The sequence below is a fragment of the Equus caballus genome, chromosome 1 (assembly GCF_041296265.1).
Source record: "Equus caballus isolate H_3958 breed thoroughbred chromosome 1, TB-T2T, whole genome shotgun sequence".
Lineage (NCBI taxonomy): Eukaryota > Metazoa > Chordata > Mammalia > Perissodactyla > Equidae > Equus > Equus caballus.
Window position 1 is genome coordinate 101,044,673 of NC_091684.1, and position 20,926 is coordinate 101,065,598.

Consider the following 20,926-nt stretch of genomic DNA (forward strand, 5'->3'; position numbering starts at 1 on the left):
CGTGGCAGGAGGCCACAGGACACGCCAGTGTGGTCTGAGCCTGCTGCCTTCTTCCTGAAGTCCTGATGGGCTCTACAGCGCCAGGATTGGAAGGACCTTGGCCCTGAGGCACTTGGCTGGTGTGATGCCATGCACACTTCCACGGGAGGAGTGGTTTTAATTAATCTTATCAGTGATTGCTACAGGAGACTTCTTGGGAACCTCAGAAATTTGAAGGACTAATAGGACTGAAAGCCCTTTGACCTTAAAATGCAATGAAAAGAGGACAGTGTCATAGATGTGTTCACTCTCATGGTTTCAATAGCTGTGCAGTTGGTTTTCTTGAATGTTCTAAGTATATGAACATTTTTTTTAAATGATAATTTTAAAGATATTTTCCTAGTCCTAAGATTTCAAATACTTTTCTTTTTTAAAAATCAGGAATGGATATTAAATTTTGTTGAATGTCAATTTAGCTCTTTTTTTCTTGGTGAGGAAGATTGGCCCTGAGCTAACATCTGTTGCCAATCTTCCTGGTTTTTTTCCCCTCCCCAAGCCCGCAGTACGTAGTTGTATATCCTAGTTGTAGGTCATTCTAGTTCTTCTCTGTGGGATGCTCCCACAACACAGCCTGATGAGCAGCTTGTCGATCTGTGCCCAGGATCCAAACCAATGAACCCCAGGCTGCCAAAGCGGAACACATGAACCTAACCACTACACCACTGGGCCAGCCTCTCAATTTAGCATTTTTCAAGATGATAACATAGATTACTTTGACATTTTTAAATGCGATATGTTATTTTAAGACATCTCCTAATACAAATCAGTTTTTATAACCTGTGATAAAAGCTACTTGGTGTTGTGGTAAATTATTCCTTTAATATGTTTAATTTGATTTTTCAGTGTAGCATAATGGGTAAGAGCATGGATTCTGAGGTCAGACTGAGGCTTGAATTCTAGCTTCTCCACTTGCTAGCTGTGTGACGTTGGAGAAGTTACTTGATCTTTCTCACCTGATTTTCTCCTCAGCAGAGTGAGGATAATAATATACCTGCTAAAGAAATAATATGTGTAAAACATGTAGCACAATGCTTCATATGTAATAAGTGGTTAATAAAAAATACACACATATTTACTTTTTTTCATTATTATTATTTTTTTTTAGAACAACTTTATTTATTTTTTTTCCTTTTTCTCCCCAAAGCCCCCCAGTACATAGTTGCGTATTCTTCGTTGTGGGTTCTTCTAGTTGTGGCATGTGGGACACTGCCTCAGCGTGGTCTGATGAGCAGTGCCATGTCCGCGCCCAGGATTCGAACTAACGAAACACTGGGCCGCCTGCAGCGGAGCACGCGAACTTAACCACTCGGCCACGGGGCCAGCCCCTTTTTTTTCATTATTTTATCGTAGGTTTTTATATCTGAATTCTTAGGTAAAATTGAATTACAGTTTTGTCCATGTATGCTGTTTTTCTCAGGTTTGAGTATCAAAGTAATTGTAAAATAATAAAATGTCAGGTAGACATCCGTCTTATTGTATATTCTGCAGCTATATGTAGCCCTGAAGTAAGCCAGTCCTTGAAAGTGAGCAAATTCATTGGCAAACCAAAACCTTTCTTGGAAGGAATTTTTTCCCCACAACATTTTTGTCTTTTTCCACACATTGTGATCTGTTTAGGTTCTATATTCTAAAATCAATTTTGGTAACATATTATTTTTAGAAAACCATCCATTTATTGAGTTTTCAAATTTATCAACAAGTATAAAATCAGGTAAACCAAATAGCCACCCCACACCCACAAAATGTAGAAAGCAGAAAAAAATCTAGAATTAAATGTAAGTATTTCAAAAACTTTTACTTTTAGTATTTGGTTCCCTTATTGAATAACATTTCCCAGGGAAAAGCATTGTTCCAGGATCCCAAAACTTCATATAACATATACATGTACGCACACAGATACAGTATATGTGTGTACATACATACATGTACGAACATTTATACATACGTAAATGTTCCACAATGCCAGTAGCAGACACAGACGAGACCCAGCTTTAGTATTACCTGGGAATGAGGTAGGCAGACAGTAAGAAAAAAAGATTGCATGGTGTCATTGTCATCAGAATCAATCCATGCCAGTTTGCAGAATCTGCCCTCTGTGAGCTAATAGCTCATTTGGAAGAAAATGAGCATGAAACTAAACTTGAGAGCATGTGAAACAGAGGCCAGACTGAGGTTCAAGACCTGTGCCCTCCATTACGGGAGCCACTAGCCACATGTGGCTGTTTAAAACTAAATTAAAGTTGAGTAAAATTAAAAATTTAGTTCCTCAGCCACACTAGCCACATTTCAAATGTTCAGTAGCTATGTGTGGCCATTTAAATTTAATTAAAGGTAAAATTTTATTTCCCCAGTTGTACTAGCCACATTTCAAATGCTCAGTAGTCACGTTTGAGGTGAATATCTTCGTCATTGCGGAAAGTTCTTTTGGAAGGTGCTGGTCTGGACAAACTCCCGGGTCGCTGGGCCTTGCTGTGAGCCTCGTTACCCAAGCCGGACACACGTCAGGGTTTGCCTGGATGTCCTGAAGTTCTGTGATTCTTCGTCTGTTTAGAGTTACAGTCATTGAGCTTTTCTTCTCCAGACTCTTAAATCAGCAAATATTATTTTAAAGAAATTGATATGTCAAATTTTACTAAAACATTTATTTTCCATTGAAAACATTGTTATCTAAATGCGTGGTTTATTTATTTTGAGAATGAACAAAGCAGTGAAATTCTAATACATGCAAAGAGCTCCCTGAAGGTATGTTCCCATTAGCAGTAGTCTTCTAAATCTGGAATGGAAGCAGTTTTTGAATTCTGATATAATGTAAATTACTGATCTTTCATAGTAAAATAATTTTTACATTTCTGTGTTTTTGCAGAATCTTCATTGCGTAATATTTCTATCTGGGAGTTTTGATGCCATTTTGATTATAACCTTCTGTTATTTCTCTTGAATTTGTCTGTAGGTTTGCAAAGATTCAAATCAGTGTATCTGAACCCATTATTCCATTCAGAGAAACAATCACAAAACCCCCAAAAGTTGACATGGTCAATGAAGAAATAGGCAGACAACAGAAAGTTGCGGTCATACACCAAACAAAAGAAGATCAAAGCAAGGTTCCTGAAGGAGTCCCAGTCGACTCTGATGGACTGGTCACCATCACAACTCCCAATAAGCTCGCCACACTCCACGTTCGAGCTGTGCCCCTTCCAGAAGAAGTCACGCAGATTCTGGAAGAAAATAGTGATTTGATTCGTTCTATGGAGCAGTTGACATCGTCTTTGAATGAGGGTAAAAATACTCACATGATTCACCAGAAGATCCAAGAGAAAATTTGGGAATTCAAAGGAAAACTAGAGCAGCATCTAACAGGAAGAAAGTGGAGGAACACTGTTGACCGAATCTGGTCATTTGGCCCAAGAAAATGTGGGCCAAACATATTAGTAAATAAAAGTGAAGACTTTCAGAGCTCAGTCTGGACAGGCGCAGCTGGCAAGGCTTCAAAAGAAGCCAGTAGATACCGAGATTTGGGCAATAGCATCGTGAGTGGCTTCCAGCTGGCAACGCTCTCTGGCCCCATGTGTGAGGAGCCTCTCATGGGCGTCTGTTTTGTTCTGGAAAAATGGGACCTGAGTAAATTTGAGGAACAAGGAGCAAGTGATAAGCGGACTCAAGAGCAAAGTGATCTGGAGCAAGAGGGACAGGGAGAAGGTGAAAACCAACAGCCACAAAGTGGCTGCTCGGAGCCCCTTGAGAAGAGGGCTTCCCCAAAGGGAGAGCCTGCCCTCGCTGACTGCTACGGACCCTTTTCGGGACAGCTGATCGCCACCATGAAGGAAGCATGTCGCTACGCCCTGCAGGTGAAGCCACAGCGTCTCATGGCGGCCATGTATACCTGCGACATCATGGCCACCGGTGATGTGCTCGGTAAGGAGGGAGGGGACCGGCAGTGAGACCTCGCCCCAGCAACGGAGTCCTAGGGCAAAAACTGAAACTCCTGTGGCCTTTTTTTTTTGCAGAAGCTATATCATCTAATTTACTAAGGAACTAAGATCTTTGAAAGCCCAGAGGCCTTAAGTATTAAAATCCTGAGGGGTGGGGGGCATCTGACTACTATTGATCCTGTCTTTTGCAACAAACAGACCCTTTTCTGTAAAGAAAGTTCTGCCATATGAGGTTTAAACTGTCTGCTTATGTTACCGTCCAAACCCGCACAGCATTCTTTCCTCAAGTGAGTGGGCGTATCTGTCCTTCTGAACAGGATCCAAGAGCCAGGCGACGCTCTCGTGCTCCTGACGCAAAAGGGCTTCTGGGAATTCTGGGTCCTTTCTGAAGAAGAGAATTATTTGGGGCCTTTTTCATTGCTAACCATTATATTAAATCCGACTCCCGGTTTTCCTGTCGTTGGAAGGTCCTTGGGGATCTCAGGAGAGATGGGGCGCTGGCTCTTAGTGGCTGTTTGACTTTGACAGGTGTTTACTTCCCTGAGACTTACTTTCTTCATCTATAGAAAGGAAGATGATAATTGTCTGGAGGTTGTGAAGATGAGCCTCAGAACACAATGTAGGGCCTAGAACGGTGCCTGGCGCACAATAGTTCTCACCCTCTTGAGATCATGGAACGGTTTCACTGGTGAGGGTAGAAAGGGGAATCGAGCACCGGATGAGAGTGGACCAAATTGTTAGGTTTTCTCAAGCACTCAGGTCCTTCAAGTCAGTATGTGGTTATTTTACATTTTTTTTAGTAAGGTTCTTTTGCTGATTAATTCCTAAAGCCAGAAATGTAAATTATTGTCTTTTTGTCTTACCAAAAGAAATTTAGATTTGCCTCACAGTAAGGTTTCTTGAGACTAGTTGGGCGTGCACAGCAGCATCTCAGAAACAGCTGGGTGAGAGAGCGCTCCACACTCTTGGCTACTGTGGGGCTACCTTCAGCCAGCGTGCACTGAGGGTCACGTCTGTGAGTGCATGCAGTGTTGCTCAGCCTTGTGTGAATGCAGCAGGCCTATCCACATCTCATGGAATTAATACGTTGGTTTGAGGAGCACCAGTCTAGACCGTTCCCAGAGGAGAACCTTCTCAATTCAAGGAGGCAGAGGTGGAATTACAGTCAGGGAATCTTGATTCCTTCACACCCTTGAAGACTCAGAGCTCTGCTCCGTTCTCTCCAACCCCGACGGATGCCTGCTCTGTTTGAATCCTCTGTTCACCCACAGCCAGCTCCACAGTTAGACAGCGTCTTTCCTTTGGTGAGCCAAGAGTCTAAGAGTCTTGTCGCCCACCAGTGTCCAGCCATGGTGCCACCATTCGCCCCTCTCTCATGCAGCAGCACTTTATATATTTGGGGACAGCGTTATTTTTCTAGTCTTATATCCTGGAGAAAGCGCTCCAGATTCTTCAGTTATTATTCATGATAGGACTTTTTGTGCCCTTCCCGCATTCCGGTTGCTGTCCTTTGGACGCACTTTATTTGGTCAGCCTCCCCCTTGAGTAAAGCAACGGCATTTGAACACAGCGCCTCAGATGTCCTCTGACCAGTGCAGGACGCAGACGCACTGTCACCTCCCCAACGTGGTACCACGTTCTTTAATGCAGTTTAGCCGCTGCATCTTGTCATTGACTTGTGAAAAGTCAGGATCAGCTCCATTTGTTTTTTTAAATAAGTTATGCCTTCCCCTTTTGTTTCCCAAAAAGCCAAATCCAAATTTCAGTGATTGAAATGATGTAGGCCCACCAGAACTCCTATATTTGTGTATGAGTAAACTGGACCTAAACAATTAATTTTTTCCTTAGGATATATATATTATGTAATAAACATTACGACAATAGTGAAGGAACTTTTTTGGTTTTTTTAATGCTGAGAGAAAGAAGTCCCAACACCATGATCTTAATGCATTGATTCCTTTTTTATTTTTCCTTTAAGATTTTTATTTTTCCTTTTTCTCCCCAAAGCCCCCCGGTACATAGTTGTATATTTTTAGTTGTGGGTCTTCCTAGTTGTGGCATGTGGGATGCCGCCTCAGCATGGCCTGATGAGCGGTGCCATGTCCGTGCCCAGGATTCGAACCGGTGAAACCCTGGGCCGCTGAAGTGGAGCCTGTGATCTTAACCACTCAGCCACGGGGCCGGCCCCTGATCCCTTTTTTTCATGTGAACTTTTCTTCTCTGGTCACACTCAGTAAGCAGTGAATCGCATGTTTTGATGAAGTTAAGGTCCTTTATGCGTAAAGCATTCCCAACTATCGACGTAACCAGCACGTTAGAAGAGGAAATAAGCTTAGGTGGATGGATTTTGTCTTAGAAAGTCCTTGTCATCTCCGGAGGTTTACCTCATGCTTATGTAAGTATGTACAGATCTTTGTATTGTGTTCTTAAAATTCTACAGGAAATTAGCAAGTGGCTTTCTAGTCTGCAGCTTATGGAATCCAGTGTTTTTATCCTCAAAAAATAAACTTATCATTTACCTTTTAGGTGTAGTTTGGCAGCTACCCTGCTACCCATAATTTCTCAAAAGGGCAAATTTGTTTCGGACCGTGAGATATAATTCTGGTCCTGGAGACGAGCTCCTTTAAGAAGGCCAGGTCTTTGCTCATCCGCTTCTCAGCTGTTTCGAACTCAGTGTCTGCTGTGTTTGTTCTGCCTGCTACAGTCCTTACAGAAGAGAACGCAGGTACCTGGGTGCTGAGAACCAACCCTGCTTTCCTGCTGTTCTGTTACCATTACACTGGCTTCTCACTGTAGTAGGTATGTCTCATTCTTATTCCGAAAGTAGTGGAAAAGACTCTCTTGTTGTCGTGAGCTCTGTTATGTTGGTAGACTTAGCTTCTTCTAGTTTTTAACATCCTGGACATGCTGTTGATCTACCCTTAGTTGGGGTCCCCTTCTTCCGTCTGCTGTGTGTGTCCTTTTAAAATGGGAGTTGGAAGATACAACAGAGTGCCTTCCAGGACTCAATAGATTTATTGTGAAGCTCCTGCCGTATTTTGGTGGGCGAGTGTCTCTCCTCCTTTTTTCTCTCATGGGGTTAATTCATGATTGATATTTCAGACTCCTGTTATTCCCAAAAGGAATTTTATCTTAGGGTTTGTTATCCTAAAACCGGGGTGGTTTTGTTTCTTTTCCTTTATGTATGTGAAATGATCCCTCCTGAAGTCCAGGGTCCATCTACATCTATGCCTATCCTTTCCCTCCCTTGGAGTCCCAAGGAACACATATTTCCTCCCCAAATTGCCATCTTTCCTATGTTATCCATTTGGGGTGGCATTTGTCCTTTGCTCTCTGAGAAGACAAATTTTCAGCACAACATGTGAAGCCAGGATCAGCTCTTGGTGATTATCAGACGGAAACTCCCAGCAGACTCTTGAGTCACCTTTGTTGAGTCAACCCTCTGGGCCCATTTTCTCATTTCTATTGAGAAATCACCACCTGGACCCTGCTTGTGACCAGGCAGCCCTAGGACGGTTCCTCGAAACAGCGCTTGCCATCCTGTCCTTTTGTTTTCATCCTGGCACTGTCAGACTCAGCTCTGGCGCTTTCTAGGAAGAGATGCATATCTTAACCCTCAGGGTTATTTGTCCTCTTCTCTCTTAGGAGCAAGGTATGTCTTTGCCTTGTCTTATCCAGGTACAGATCCCACTGTGCTGGGCCTCCTTGACCCCTGGGGGTGGCAGCTGTGTGCATGTGGATCGTTACTGTGCAGTCTCTGTGCCATTGTCGCTGGGCAGCCATCTTAACCCGTTTCTCAGAGACCATGCAGTGATTGTGTGATGGCTGCCACAACCACTGCCTTACAGAGGGCCTATGTTTAGATTTGGTCTAGGATTCTGTTTTCCTGAATTGGTTTGAAGCCCTCTTGCTTAGCTTGGAAAATCTCCTCCCTGAGCTCGTTCTCATTGCTTTGAGGGGCTCTGGTGATGACAGCCAATTTCTAGTGCCCAGGATCCGTCAGGGTGGAAGCTGGTTGCTTCTCGTGTTTTCCTCTTTCTTTCTAAATCACCACTTTTAACTGAAAGAAGTGAAGAGACCTTTATATCTCCAAGGCCTTTTGCTTCCTGCTTGGGTGGCGATCTTCCAAGAAGACTTCAGACTCTGCTGATAGTTACTTTAATTCTCCAAGAGCCGGCACAAGACAAGTGAAAAGACAAGTTCTTTTTTATTTAGCAAAAGTGAATTCCCTTAGTCTCTTTTTAAAACTTAGTTCTTTTTACACAGATTGTTACAAGAAATCATTATATATATGGATAGAATTGCTTATGGTCAAAATGGGAAATTTTGTAGAAAAATACTCCTCTCAAAATCATTTTATCTGGGGAAATAATCCCCAAAAAATGACGCTCTTTACTTGTAATATCGACTTTCCAAAGGTGTGGTTCTATCATTATTTTTTACCCGTGATAAGTGCCTTAAATGGACATCAGAATTGGTTTGTGTTTTTAATTCATTGTCATGTGACTGGTAGATGGTCTCTTTTAATATTTCTTCTTCTAACCTATTAACTCTTTTTATTCTTGCTCGTCATTGTTCTTGTCTCTGGGAATAACTTCACATATAAAAATCTTTTTCTGTTTGACAGTATTAGGCAGAGTTTTAATCACAGCTCCTCTTACTGTAGTTCTTCTGTTTTTATATACAGGAGTAAATGCTTGCATTGTTAGAATGTGTGTGCCTTAATGCATCAGAAACATTCTTAAATAGGTTTCGTTGTTTCCTTTTAAGAACCTTTTCTTATTCTACACTTGGGGTTCTTTTTACATTTCATCAGCATTTCATAATTCAATTTAACAGAAATGTATTAAGTGGTATATGCCACACCATGCTCATTGTGATTCCTTCTTGAGAGATGAGTTAAGGTGACAAAGCTTAATTGTGTAAAACAATTAGAAAGTAAAATACAGTTGAATTTAGTGAATAAACATGGTTTTCCAGTGAAATTTTATAAGAAATTTGGATTAGCAAAATTTGAAACAGGGTGGGTCTTTTGAAAGTGATAGTACTTTGAAATGGGCTTTAATGGAATAATTTTGAGTTCAGCAACTAAGTGTTACATTGGCTTTTTCTGTCCCACACGCTGGAGGCTGCTTTGAGCTCCAAGGAGACTCATTCATAGTTTGCTTTAGAGGAACTTCTGTCGGCATTCTCTCTCTAATCCTGGACACCTGGTTGGTTGAACCCAACTGTAAAACCTTGTGTTTACTGTGCTAGCTTGTGTCTTGTTAAATTTGGGTCCTTACCTAGTTATCCTTGTTCCATCAAAGTATTTATTACTCAGCTGGCTGCACGTGACTGAGGTGTGATGGTGGAACAGACGCCGGTTGAGGGGTACCCAGCATTCACAGTCAGAGGCCACGGAGCAGAAGTGCTGGTTGACGGGGCACACCGATTTCTCAGGGAACAGCAGCAGGTTGAGGGTCTCCGAACGCATCCCAGTGCTGGGAGCGCCTGTCGGGAGAGCCCAGCGCATTTGGAAGGTCGTATTGTAGCTGTTTTCCTTTGTTCGGTGATCCATCACTGTGCCCCAGTTTTAGGATTTAGTTTTAGTGGAATTAAAATTGAATGGCTTAAAAGTTGCATGATTAATTACATTCAGTTTCGGTTACAGTTATTGATCCAAGCCTGCTGGCGGGAAGGAGGTGGTGGAGCTGCTGGCCTCACCCCAGGGCCGTCGGCGGCTGGCCTCTGGCCCCTCAGTCGTGTGCCTCCGTTTACTCGTTCCTCCTGCTGCCCCACCCCGTTGTTGGTATTGACTTCCATAAACCACCTTAAAACTTTTCCTAGAGTAAGGTAGCAGAGTAGATAAAGATTGCTGGTGTCAGCTTTTAGAGTGTTTTTCCCCTCGTATAAATCTCAGGCAAATAATCTATAGCCTAAAGGAGATCATTCATAAAGATAATAATTGTTCTGCTTTTCAGACTGTGCCTACAGTATTGTTTTCAGTTCTGGGTACCACATTCCAAGACGGATGTAAGGAAATCATAGCAGTTCAGATAGGAAAGTTGTCAGGATGGAACAGGAAAGAAAGGTCGTGTCCTAGAAAGATTGGAGGTATTTAGATGGGAGCAGAGAAGGCTGCACAGCTGTCTTTGAATAGCCTAAAGGCTGATCTGTGGAAGAGGGACTAACCTTGTCCCATGTGACAAAAACTAGAACCAACGGTTAGAAACTTCAGGGGAGCAGATAAGGGGCTCAGGAATTATCTGCCAGTTAGGGTGTTCCAGAAGTGGGATGGGCTGCCCTGGGAGGAAGTGAGTTTTGAAGTCTGCAGGAGAGTTTAAATGTGTACTCTGGCAGAGCTTGTTCACCCTCAAGTCCCCTTCTAACCCACTGTTCTGTGACTGAACAGAATGAGCGACAGGGGAAATGACCGTTCAGAACTGGGAGAGTGGAGCTGCTTTTGCCGTAGGTAATGTGCTTTATCTTAGCCATGTTGGGTTTGGAAGGGAGTCAGGCTCCACGGTGCAGCCTCCCTGGCAGGCATCCTCCAGGGATTGGAGGTCGAGTGAGGGGCCTGGCTTAGAAATAGAGTCTCAGCAGCTGCAGGCATGAAATCAATCGTTCAGTCCACAGACCTGAGAAAGGAGTTGGCTCTCTGCACGAAGAGTCTGTTCAGAGAAGGGTGTGGAGCCTCAAAGACTGCTCTTAGGAAGACATTATCCCTTTAATAGTTACTGAAGTAAACGGTGCAAGGATGGTCAGGGGGCCGGGGGTCCGAGGAGGGTAACGCTAAGATTGGGGAGCTGTCAGAGGAGCTGTTGATCAGCAGCTTCAGAAACCACAGAGCGATGGTGGAGAACGAATACCGAGAAAAGGCATTTGCGATACGAAAATTACCATGAAGTTCAAGGAAACAGGTTTAATGGAGCGCAGGGCAACCCATGGAGCCTGGGAGTTGAGAAAGAGCACACAGCGAGGCGGCGAGAAGCTGCCCCATGGGAGATGTGGGGAGAAAGTGGCGGCCAGCGAGGGCAGAGACAGTAACTTGGTGCCTCTCAGCTCTCGCGGAATTTGTAGTTTGTTTTTCAGCTGAACGGGGAGCAGAGGGAGGGAGGCCCGCCAGAGTTTTTAGGGTTTTTTCCTAAGACCCTGAGACACATGTGCTTCCTGCCGTTTGCTTACCTTTATCCTTCTTAATCACCACCGCCAGGGGGACATCTGAGTCAGAGAGAAAGGCTGGAAGTCAGACAGTTTTGCGCTGTGTCCTCAGTTCCTAGTTTAAAAAATAAACAAGCAAAGGTGGTGCAGGCACGACAGGTCATCACCCTTTTGCTTAGGAGGAGAGCCCAGGACTCAGTGGGGAGACTTACCCCTCACGGCAGTGCTTCAGCTTCCAAGGGTGAGGTGTTCCCAGGTCACTTAGGTGACTAGAGCATTGCTCTGAGTGGTGGGGAAGGCGCTTCAGTGTGCATGTCTGCCACCCGCAGCGAGTTCCTCACAGCTGTCTGTGCGTTTCAGTCCATCTGCTCTTGCAGAGTCCGTTGTGCTTACTGGTTGGGAGGAAGCTTTGAGTACCCGGAGGCGCCACCCAGAGCCAGTAGGGGGCCATCTCCCTCCTGGGTGTGAGCAGAATTGTGCCGAAAGGCGAAGTGCAAGTGTTAGCCCAGAGAATTTGTTCAAATCCTTGTGGCGTGGCAATAGAGACTGTTCGCAGACACTGAAGGTCCCAAGACGGTCACTTTTCAGGGGAATAAAACTCTCACGCTTGTGCCACTTAAATATCGTCAGTTAGAAAATATGAGCAAGCATTTATATGTGTGGTTTTAATTTTTAGTATAAAAATGTCATTGTGCCAGTTGTTTGCTTACTAGACCCAAATAGCCTATGTCATCATCATAATTATCATCGCCACATTAGTAATGTCTCATAATTATTACAATTATAATATTTATGGAGCTCAGTCACACTCCTCTCATTGGATTTCATACCCAAAGACAGCTCATGGATAAAACTGCCTCAAAGCGTCCTTTTAAAAGTCTCCGGCTTCTCCTGCTGTGTTGAAGGGCTTGCCTTTGGGGGAGGCAGTTTGAGGGGATTGCACATTTTATCTCTAATTTTTCTATAACTGTCATGCTTTACTTTTCAAGTAAACTCTTTAAGAAAAAGTCTCCATGCTTTTGTAAACCAGAATCATTGGTAACAGAGTTGCTCGTGAGTGGATCGTGACAGAGTGCGTGAGTAGTCGCATCTTCATGTGGCTGGAGACACATGACGGGTCAGGAAATTTACAGGCTCTGTGGCTTTGCAGGTCGGGTCTACGCCGTGTTGTCGAAGAGGGAAGGTCGGGTACTTCAGGAGGAGATGAAGGAGGGGACGGACGTGTTCACCATCAAGGCGGTGCTGCCGGTGGCTGAGAGCTTCGGCTTTGCGGATGAGATCAGGAAGAGGACGAGCGGCCTGGCCAGCCCGCAGCTGGTGTTCAGCCACTGGGAGGTAAGAGCCCACGGCCTGTCCTCCGTTCTCGCTGCGGGTGTGCTTCTAGCGGTGACGCCGGGGGAGCAGGCCGCCTTACGTGCCATCAGCATTCTGCATCTGCGCCCGCCAGGCAGAGGCTTCTCGTCCAGGTTGCGTGATCCTGAGACCGGATGTGATTTGTAACACACACGTGTGCCTTCCTTCTCTGTGTTAAGACACAATGTGTCATCCTTTTTTCCACTCTAAGGGTATATTTTAGATTTTTAAAAGAAAACCACACATTTCGAAAGTGAAACTTTAAGGAACTTTTCTATTGGGGGAAAAATATTTCCAGTATTTAGAAGGGGACGGTTATGTTTTGCATATTCTCCGGTCCCCGCTATGGAGACGCCAGGTTTCCACGGCCTTCAGGTGTGGGGTGAAGCGGCTCATGGAAGCCCTTTGTTGTCGGTGTCGGCAAAGGTGGTGAGAAGGCAGCCTCGTCAGTAATCAGAAACGAAGACTGAAAGATCTGCGTGGCTGGGAGAGAAGAAAAGAAGTGAACACGTTTTTTAACTGAGAGGGGAAAGTAACAACAAGAGGGGCCGCCCTCCTGAACAGCATTCATGACGGGGTAGACGCTGGCCCTCCAGAGAGAGGAGAGGCCGCGAGGGACGTGGAGGGCACGTGCGAGAGGCAGTTTGCGATGCTTCCAGTCGAAACCTGTCATCAGGGACGGTCGGTGTGAGTAGAAAGGTCGTTTTAGGATCACAGCTTCTGCCGTCTGCGCTTACAGGGACTCTAATGACTTCCCCTTGTCCGCTTTTGCCATGGAGGTTTGCGGTTTAGCGGGAGGAGCGCTGACTTTGGGGTTGGAGGGTCCTGGTGTGGAATTCTAACTCTGCACCTGCTGTGGACAAACTGGGACTTCGCTGAGTTTGCTGCACTGTGAGACGGCGTGGGGAGTGTCCAGCCTGGCGCCCAGCACTGGTGGCCCCAGAGTGAAGCTGGTTCCCTTGTGTCATTCTCGGAGTCTCCGCCACGCTCGCTTGGCCTGCCCTCGGCATGTGGCACTGCACTGGGCTTCACGCCGGTGGTCCAGGGTTTTCCCCTAAACCCGTGGTTAAGGTTCAGTGCTAAGCTGTTGTTATTTCTCTCACTTCCTTTAGCCAGATGAGTCCCTTTCTCTAGAATACTCCAAATGAATAGTTTAAATTTAGACAATAAGGGAGAATGGGAATAATTGAGGAGAACTTTCTTTTTAAAATGAATTTTATAGTCAAGTGAATCGGCAAAGTAAAGAAAGGTGACATTTCAGGAAAATTGACTTGGGGCAGGGCAAATTTAATTTTTTTTTTTTTTTTAAAGATTTTATTTTTTCCTTTTTCTCCCCAAAGCCCCCCCTGTACATAGTTGTGTATTCTTCGTTGTGGGTCCTTCTAGTTGTGGCATGTGGGACGCCGCCTCAGCGTGGTCTGATGAGCAGTGCCATGTCCGCGCCCAGGATTCGGCCTAACGAAACACTGGGCCGCCTGTAGCGGAGCGCGCGAACTTAACCACTCGGCCATGGGGCCAGCCCCAGGGCAAATTTAATTTTAACGTGCAAGTTCATGTCTGAATTGATACAAGTGAAGTTGCTAGTCCGAAACACTCAGTTGTATCTCCTTCTTCTTAAAAAAAAAGTCACGTTCTTAATGCTTGATCTAGCCAAAGTCAGTGTTCCAATTTAGGCTACCTTTTTTTGTCAGTACAAACTACGATTTAACAGTGATTTACTGTGAAGTTTTTCTTGTGTTTTGTATCTTTGTCTAGAAACCAAATGATGTTTTGATGGTTTTACTGGCTTATATCTGATTGGTATCGTTACTGTATTTCATTATGTGGAAAACAGTAGCTCCAGACATTTAAATTATTCGTTAATCCCCAAGCTCATGGGTAGTAATCTCTCACTTATCCAAACTTCTGGCTTTTTAGTTTTGGGTTTTTGGCACTCAACTGTCACGTAAGAACACAAACCAGTAAGAAATAGAAGGATGGGATTTATAGAGGCAGCTCCTGAATAATAACAACAGTGTCTGTCGTGTAAATACGTTACCGATGTTCCTAATGAGAAACACCACTGGCGTCCTCTGCCCTGGGTTTCAGTGACCGACGTGGTTCCAGGGCAGTGTGGCTAAGTGACATTTAGAACCGCAGGGAGATGTGTTCCACTTCAAAGTGATGACCTGGAGAGGAGAAAGTGATGACCTGGAGAGGAGGACGCGTTCCTCCTCAGTACTGCTGTTCCGTGAAGCTCCTTCAGAGCTTGCAGCTTGTGCTTCTGCACGTCTGAGAGATGGCACGTCGTCCATCTCGGGAAGACGGCCTTGATCAGCGCTGGTGCAAAAACTGGGTTACAGTGTCTGGTCAGAGCAAAGGGGGTGTAGGTGAATGAGCCCTGGCATTCTCTGGGATCCAGATCTGGAGGAGCTGTTAGCAGCTGTTGTGATGGTGTTGTTATTGGAAAACTTATATCTCCTGTTGTTTGTTAAAAATACCTCATCATTTTAAAGTCAGTCTTATTCTTGAAAGTGATTTTATAAAGCACACTTTAGAAAATCTATAAAGTTCTGATCATTTCCTAATTGGCAAATATATTGGTTAGGAAACATGTAAGACTCCTCCATGGAAGGGATCTCAAAATAGAGCAGCTCACGTAAGGCAGAAGGCTCTCGAGGCTGTGGAGGTGGCCCAGGGCTGCTGTGGCTCGCTGTGGTGGGGCCCAGGCTCCTTCTGGTTTGCTGCCTTTGTCAACAGTTGGCTTCTACTGATGGTCCAAAGTGGCCGTTCACCTCCCACCATCACGTCTGTGTTCCAGCCAGTAAGAACGGGGAATGGGAAGAGCAGGGCATAGTCCTTCCCTTTAAGGACATGAACTGGGTGTCGAAGAAGTCACTTCACCTGGTCCTGTTGCCCCACGTCTAAGATGGCCCCACCTCACAAGGAGGCAGGAAGTGTAGCCTTGACTGGATCAGAGGTCGGCAGACTGTGGCCTGTTTCCTGTTTATCTTGATAAATAAAATGTACCGGGATGTGGCCACACCCACTCATTTACATATTTTCTGTGGCCAGTTTCAAGCAGAATTGAGTAGTTGTGACAGAGACCTATGGCCCGCACACTAAAATGTCTACTATCCGGCTCTCTAGACAAGTGTGCTTTGCTCCCCGGGACCCAGGTGGCCTGTGTGCCCGCCTGAAACACCTGTCACCAAAGACAGGGGAGGATGGGTGTTTAGGAACAACTAGGATAAAAACAGCACGTTTTTACCAAATAGGCAGTTTCTGTTAATGTGAAAATTTTCAGTCTCTTTTCTCTCTCAAAATTAAACCAAAAGAAGCGAAAATTAATCCTACATACTTAGTAGTTTTAAAAAGGTTAGTTTCTGGCCTGGTTATAGCTTGTTATTAAAAATGTCTCTTCATAAATAACTTCAGAGAAAAATCTAGTCATGTAAAGTTTGCTGCCGTCCTCCTGTCATCCCTTGGCCACCTGTCGTGGTGCTGTTCCCCAAAGCTTCAGGTTTTTGAAAGTCTTGAAAACTCCTTTATCCTTAAATGTCATTGACCTGACGTTCTTGGCCATCTCGGTTCCCCCATAGTTAGGGTAGAAATAACACGGCTGAGACCTGGCTCTCCCTCCACGGTGCTTTTCTCATTGGTATTCTGCCACATCACGTCATTTACCAAGAGCTTCTGAGAGAAGCTCCTTCAAAAAATAGAGAAAATAAACTTAGAGTCGTTTTCCATGAGGAAACCTTTGAAGTCAGCAATCTCCTAATTTCTCTTTCAATGTTTTACCTTCTATAAAAAGGAAGAAAAGGAGCTGATAAGAGGCACAGAAAGAAAGATATTACCACCCGGTGCTGTTCGGCATGGGTGCCAGTGTAACCTGGAGGTTCACCGGTTACTGTCGAGACCCCCCACCGCGGCTGGGCTGCAGGTCGCATAGGCTGCAGGAGCGCCCAGGAAGGCTGTTCTGGACCTGGTGTTTCTTACCTGCCAGCCGGAGTCATAGTGAAAACTGGGCAAAACATTGAAATGTAGCTCCCACAGCTTTCTCCTTCTAGACATTTTTTTTTTTAACGCCCAGGCCAACAGCCAGCGCTGTGCCTTCCTGAGTTAGAAAGTGCCACCTCTCCAGCTGTGGGGTTGCATACACCCCTCCACGGTGGGCACGTGGATCCTGAGTGAGCCGGCCAGAGAAAAGTGCCTTTTCCTCCAGGCTGCTAGCACGCCCTGCTCCGTGGCCCCCAGGGCCCTTTCTGCAGAGCACAACCTGGATGCCCTTGGGGGTCGCCGCCTCGTTGCCCCACTAAGGAAAGTCAAAATGAGCCTACCCGGGCAGACGTGGCTCCCTCCGCTCTGTTCTGAGACTTGGTTGGGTGTGTTGAGGAAGAGGCTTCAAGACGTCTGCACAGAGGCCAGCATGGGGAGGGGCCGCAACACAGCACCCGTGGCTGAGGCAGAGGAAGCCCACAGGGTGGGGGGCAGGAACGAGTCCCCTGAGGGCTTCGCTGGGCAGACGGAGGTGAGGGCAGAGTCCTGGCGCTCAGGAAGCACACTGAGCAAGCCTCAGTCGTGTGTGCTGAGGCTCAGGCAGAGCTGGACCGTTTTGAAACACCTGGGTCTTATATTTTTGAAACAAGGACCCTGGTCTTAGATTAGCCAGTCTGGGTCTGTCGGCTTGCACCTCCTTTATTTCTCTTTAAAAATCTTGTCACTTTCTGAACAGATTAAAAATTTATTCACCACAACTCAGACCTGCTCAGAACATGGAGCTTCTTAATATTCTATGATGGCTCATCGTCCAGCTGGTTGGGGAGGGCACCAGTAACCAGCTTACAACTCGTGACGTCATGGTCTCTGTCAGGGTGGTCTTTGTGGATGATGGCCCAGGGAAGTGTTCTGTTCTGGCTGTCTCCCTTACCCTCTCTGAGAAGGATGGGCCTTCTGTGACTGCATGGTGGGGAGGGGAGAAGGGCCCTCTGCATCGTCACTGGTCTTTGCCACGTGAAGCACCTTGTCTGGTCCAGTCCTCTCGGACCCTTAGGGCTGGTTTGGTGGCCCAGCCAATTTCAGGAGTCTCTCATGTTGGTCATTTGTCTCCAGCAGAGAATCCCGACCCACGACTGCCTGCATCCTGCCCCTGCGTCTGCAGCCCCTCTGCACCCCCAGTGCACTCACCAGTGTGTGCGGACTTCTGGGCCAGCAGCACCTCTTACTGCTCAGGCGCCTTGTCAGCCTTTCTCGGAGGTGTGCAGTCTCCCCATCTGCTTGTGCAGGGGCTCAAATGTGCAGGACGGGGAGGAAACGCCCATCTTCTTAAGAAGCTCAGCCTTCTGTAGTCAAGGCAGGTGTGCAGGGGTCCACGTCAACACGTGCTTTCCAAGTACAGGCTGAGGGCGCCACCCGCATGGAAAGACAGTCGTTTGTATCTCCCTGAAGCAGAGCCACAGCGGAGGGTCATGGTGGGAGGAGAGGAGACTTAGGAGCCTGGCGCGGTGTCCACAGGGTCCTTGCCTCACGGGGCAGGCTGCACCACCTGCCCGCTGGGCTTCCTCAGCAAGTTTGCTGCCAGCCCTGGGCTTGGGCTGCAGGTGAGATGGTGGCGTGTGGACGCTCAGGACGATCCTTGTGTTGGGGCAGCCTCGGTCAGCCTGCTTTATCGTAGAGGACAGAGACTCAGCGAGCTTATGTCACTTGCTCAAGGCCGCAGAACCAGTTAGTGACCGGGCCAGATGCTCAGTGGAATCCAGACAGGAAGCGCCCATGTGTATGTCCCTGGCGTGGTGGGCCAGGTGTCCTTCCTGCTCAGAGAGACATGGACCTCAGGAGGCGTCCTTAGTTGATGATCTTTGCTCCCTTGTCCTGCTCCCTTCTGACTCCCCCTGCTATCTGCTGGCTCATGTCTAAGTGCCATTTCTTGTATTCTCCTCTGGAAATGAGCCTTTTGCTGCTGGCCCCTTGGGGACTTTGCTAGTCACTCTGTAACCTATACCCTGATGGCACTTGGTTCCTCATCTGCAGCATCGTCCTCCTTCGCTCTGAGGGCACCTGTGTGTGGTTGTGGCATGGGGGGAGGGGCGGGCAGGGTCCCCAGAGGCAACAGGACACCGAGGGGTCCAAGTGCTGGCGCAGAATGCACACAGCTCTTGGTGGAGCCGCTGCTCCCGTTGCTCCAGCCTGACGGTTTCCTCACGGCCCTGGGGACACGGCCCAGCTTCTGGGCCTCCCTTTCCCTTACATCCAAGTGTGCTTGCCCGTGGCGCTGTCCTGATCCCTGACCAGCAGCGTGGGGAGGGCGGTGATGTGCTTGCTGCCCTCCAAGTGCGCTGCCTGAGTCGGCGGTCTTGCTGAACCCTTGCGCAGTCCATGCGGTTGGGCTTCTGTGCCGCGTCCCTGCGGGTGGGGCGGAGGCGCTGGCTGGTGTGAGCTGGCTTGCCCAGACCACGCGGTGGGGTGTGCGGGAATCCACGGGGCACCCACCCGCCTGGCTAGTCCAGAGCTGCCCTGGCCTGGACTCATGGACCTTGCTCCTCTCATTCCTTTGGCTCCTCCTTGTTTTGTGGCGTGAGGAACAGGCACACCCCCTCCCCCCTCCCCCCCACCACCGCCAGCAGAGCCGAGTGGGCTGCTCCTGGGCAGCTCCTGCGCTTGGCCTCTTACAGAGACTGAGAATTTCACTTCTTCCTTCTTCGGGATCATCATCTCTTTGCTAAGGGTGTTCCATTGTTGAGGGGCTGTGCCAGCAGCCCCTGCTCAGAGGCCTTCTCTATTCTTGGCAATGGTTGAACTGGGTGAGGAATTGTTGGTTCTCCCTGAGGCCCCTGGCACCGAAAGCACCAAGCTGTGTTCCGGCGTTTGTTGCTGCTGCTTCAAAGCCTGTCACCGTCCCATGCAGGTTTTCTGGGGGCAGCCGGCTTGTCTGTCGTCTCTGCCTGCCTCGGCGCAGGGACGGGGCTGCTGCTTTGTTTCCAGCCTCTGTTCGGGGCCAGCGCCATCCTGGCCTGCACCTCCCATCCTGGAGCCTCAGCTCAGGCCATCCAGGTGTGTGGCACAGCGTGGTGGTTCTGCCATTTTCCTCAGGGCCCCGCAAGAGGGTCACTCTGAAGACTCGTTCCTCCTGCCCTCTGGCCTCTGACTCTGAGACGTGTCCTGCACCTGTCTTATGGCTCTTAACTTTCCTTTCATATTTTTTTTTATCTCTATCTCTTTATTATATTCTGGAAAGTTACCCCATCTGTTTTAAAAAATAATTTATTGAGGTGAAATTCACATAATATAAAATGTACTGTTTTAAAGTGAACAATTTTGTTGCATTTAGTATATTCACAATATTATGCATCCACCACTTCTGTCTAGTTCCAAAACGTTGCCATCACCCCAGAGTAAAAGTGTATTAGTGTCCTCCAGAGAAACAACCAGCGGAACGTACAGAAAGAAACTTGTGGGAAATGACTCACGAGGCTGTGGAGGCTGCCAAGTCCCAAGGTGGACGCTGGCAAGCTGGGGGCCCAGGGGAGGCCGTGCCGTGGCTTCCAGTCCGAGGGCAGGAGGGGACCAGCTTCCCTAGGTGCCATCAGGTGGGCGAAGCTCCCTTGCTCGGCCCTGCTCTTCTGTTCAGATGTCCAGGTGAGGACGGCACGGCTTCTCCTTCGTGGTCTGTGACTCACTGGCAGATACATGTCTTCCCGCTCCAGAGAAGAGCCGGGTGGTCCTGGTGCCCACCTGCCCGGAGTGTGTGTTGGGCCCATCTGAAGTGGCGTTGAGATCCCGGCCTCCCAGCTCACGTCTGTCGTGGCTCCTGTGGATGCAGACGGGGCCTGTGCCCTGTTTACTGCTGTGGGCTCCTCTCTCTCCAAAAACCGTTCCCTTCCCAGTCCACAGAAATTCCTTTTCTTGTGTTGAAAAGTGACTATTTTAAAATATATTTTTCTTTCATTTCTGTATTTTAAATGGAAAGTGTTGGGATTTGAGGCCACTCAATAAATACCAGGCCTTTCTGCCCAATTAAGAAATAAGAAACAACAACAGCAAGAGTAAGCATATAGAGGTCAGACTCTCACCTCTGTCACTAACAAAGCTGAATCTTGAAGCATGTGGTCCTGGTCCACAGGCATCACTGGGTTCCGAGCACCCCCTCCAGAGCCCGGGGCAGGGCAGGCCGGGCTCCTGCTGCAGGTCAGCTCTGGAAACAGCTGGAGGAACAGGGCTGGTTGTGTTTCCTGTGGGCAGCTTGCTTCCTGTGGGAGGGGAAAAGAAGAGGCCGGGCTCCCCACATTGGCTTCTCCTCTCAGTTGCCAGGCAGACTCATGGGGAGCGAGGGGCGAGGGCACAGAGGCAGGACTGTCAGGCTCAGGAGCTCTGTCTACACGAGGGGCCCGTCAGGCGGAGGGGACCACCTAGAGCAGAGGCACAGCCCTCCATCCTGTTCTGGAGGGCAGCCCCTTGTGCGTGGGCCCGAGGAAAGTCCGTGTCAA

General features: G+C 47.4%; 1 protein-coding gene and 1 long non-coding RNA gene across 4 annotated transcripts in view; one reads left to right on the forward strand and one right to left on the reverse strand.

Annotated features, from left to right (window-relative positions):
* EFL1 (elongation factor like GTPase 1) overlaps positions 1–20,926 on the forward strand; it is a 115,274-nt gene that overhangs the window by 93,486 nt on the left and 862 nt on the right. For all 3 annotated transcript variants that reach the window (XM_023649053.2, XM_023649057.2, XM_070266096.1), the window contains 2 exons: positions 2,990–3,951; positions 12,262–12,446. In XM_023649053.2, coding sequence (XP_023504821.1) covers positions 2,990–3,951; positions 12,262–12,446 — 1,147 coding nt within the window. The remainder of the gene's footprint in view (positions 1–2,989; positions 3,952–12,261; positions 12,447–20,926) is intronic.
* LOC138923933 (uncharacterized) lies at positions 11,136–20,652 on the reverse strand. The gene is made up of 3 exons (XR_011438307.1): positions 20,513–20,652; positions 11,324–12,947; positions 11,136–11,226 (listed from the first exon to the last, which is right to left on the reverse strand). It is a non-coding gene; the product is annotated as an uncharacterized lncRNA (long non-coding RNA).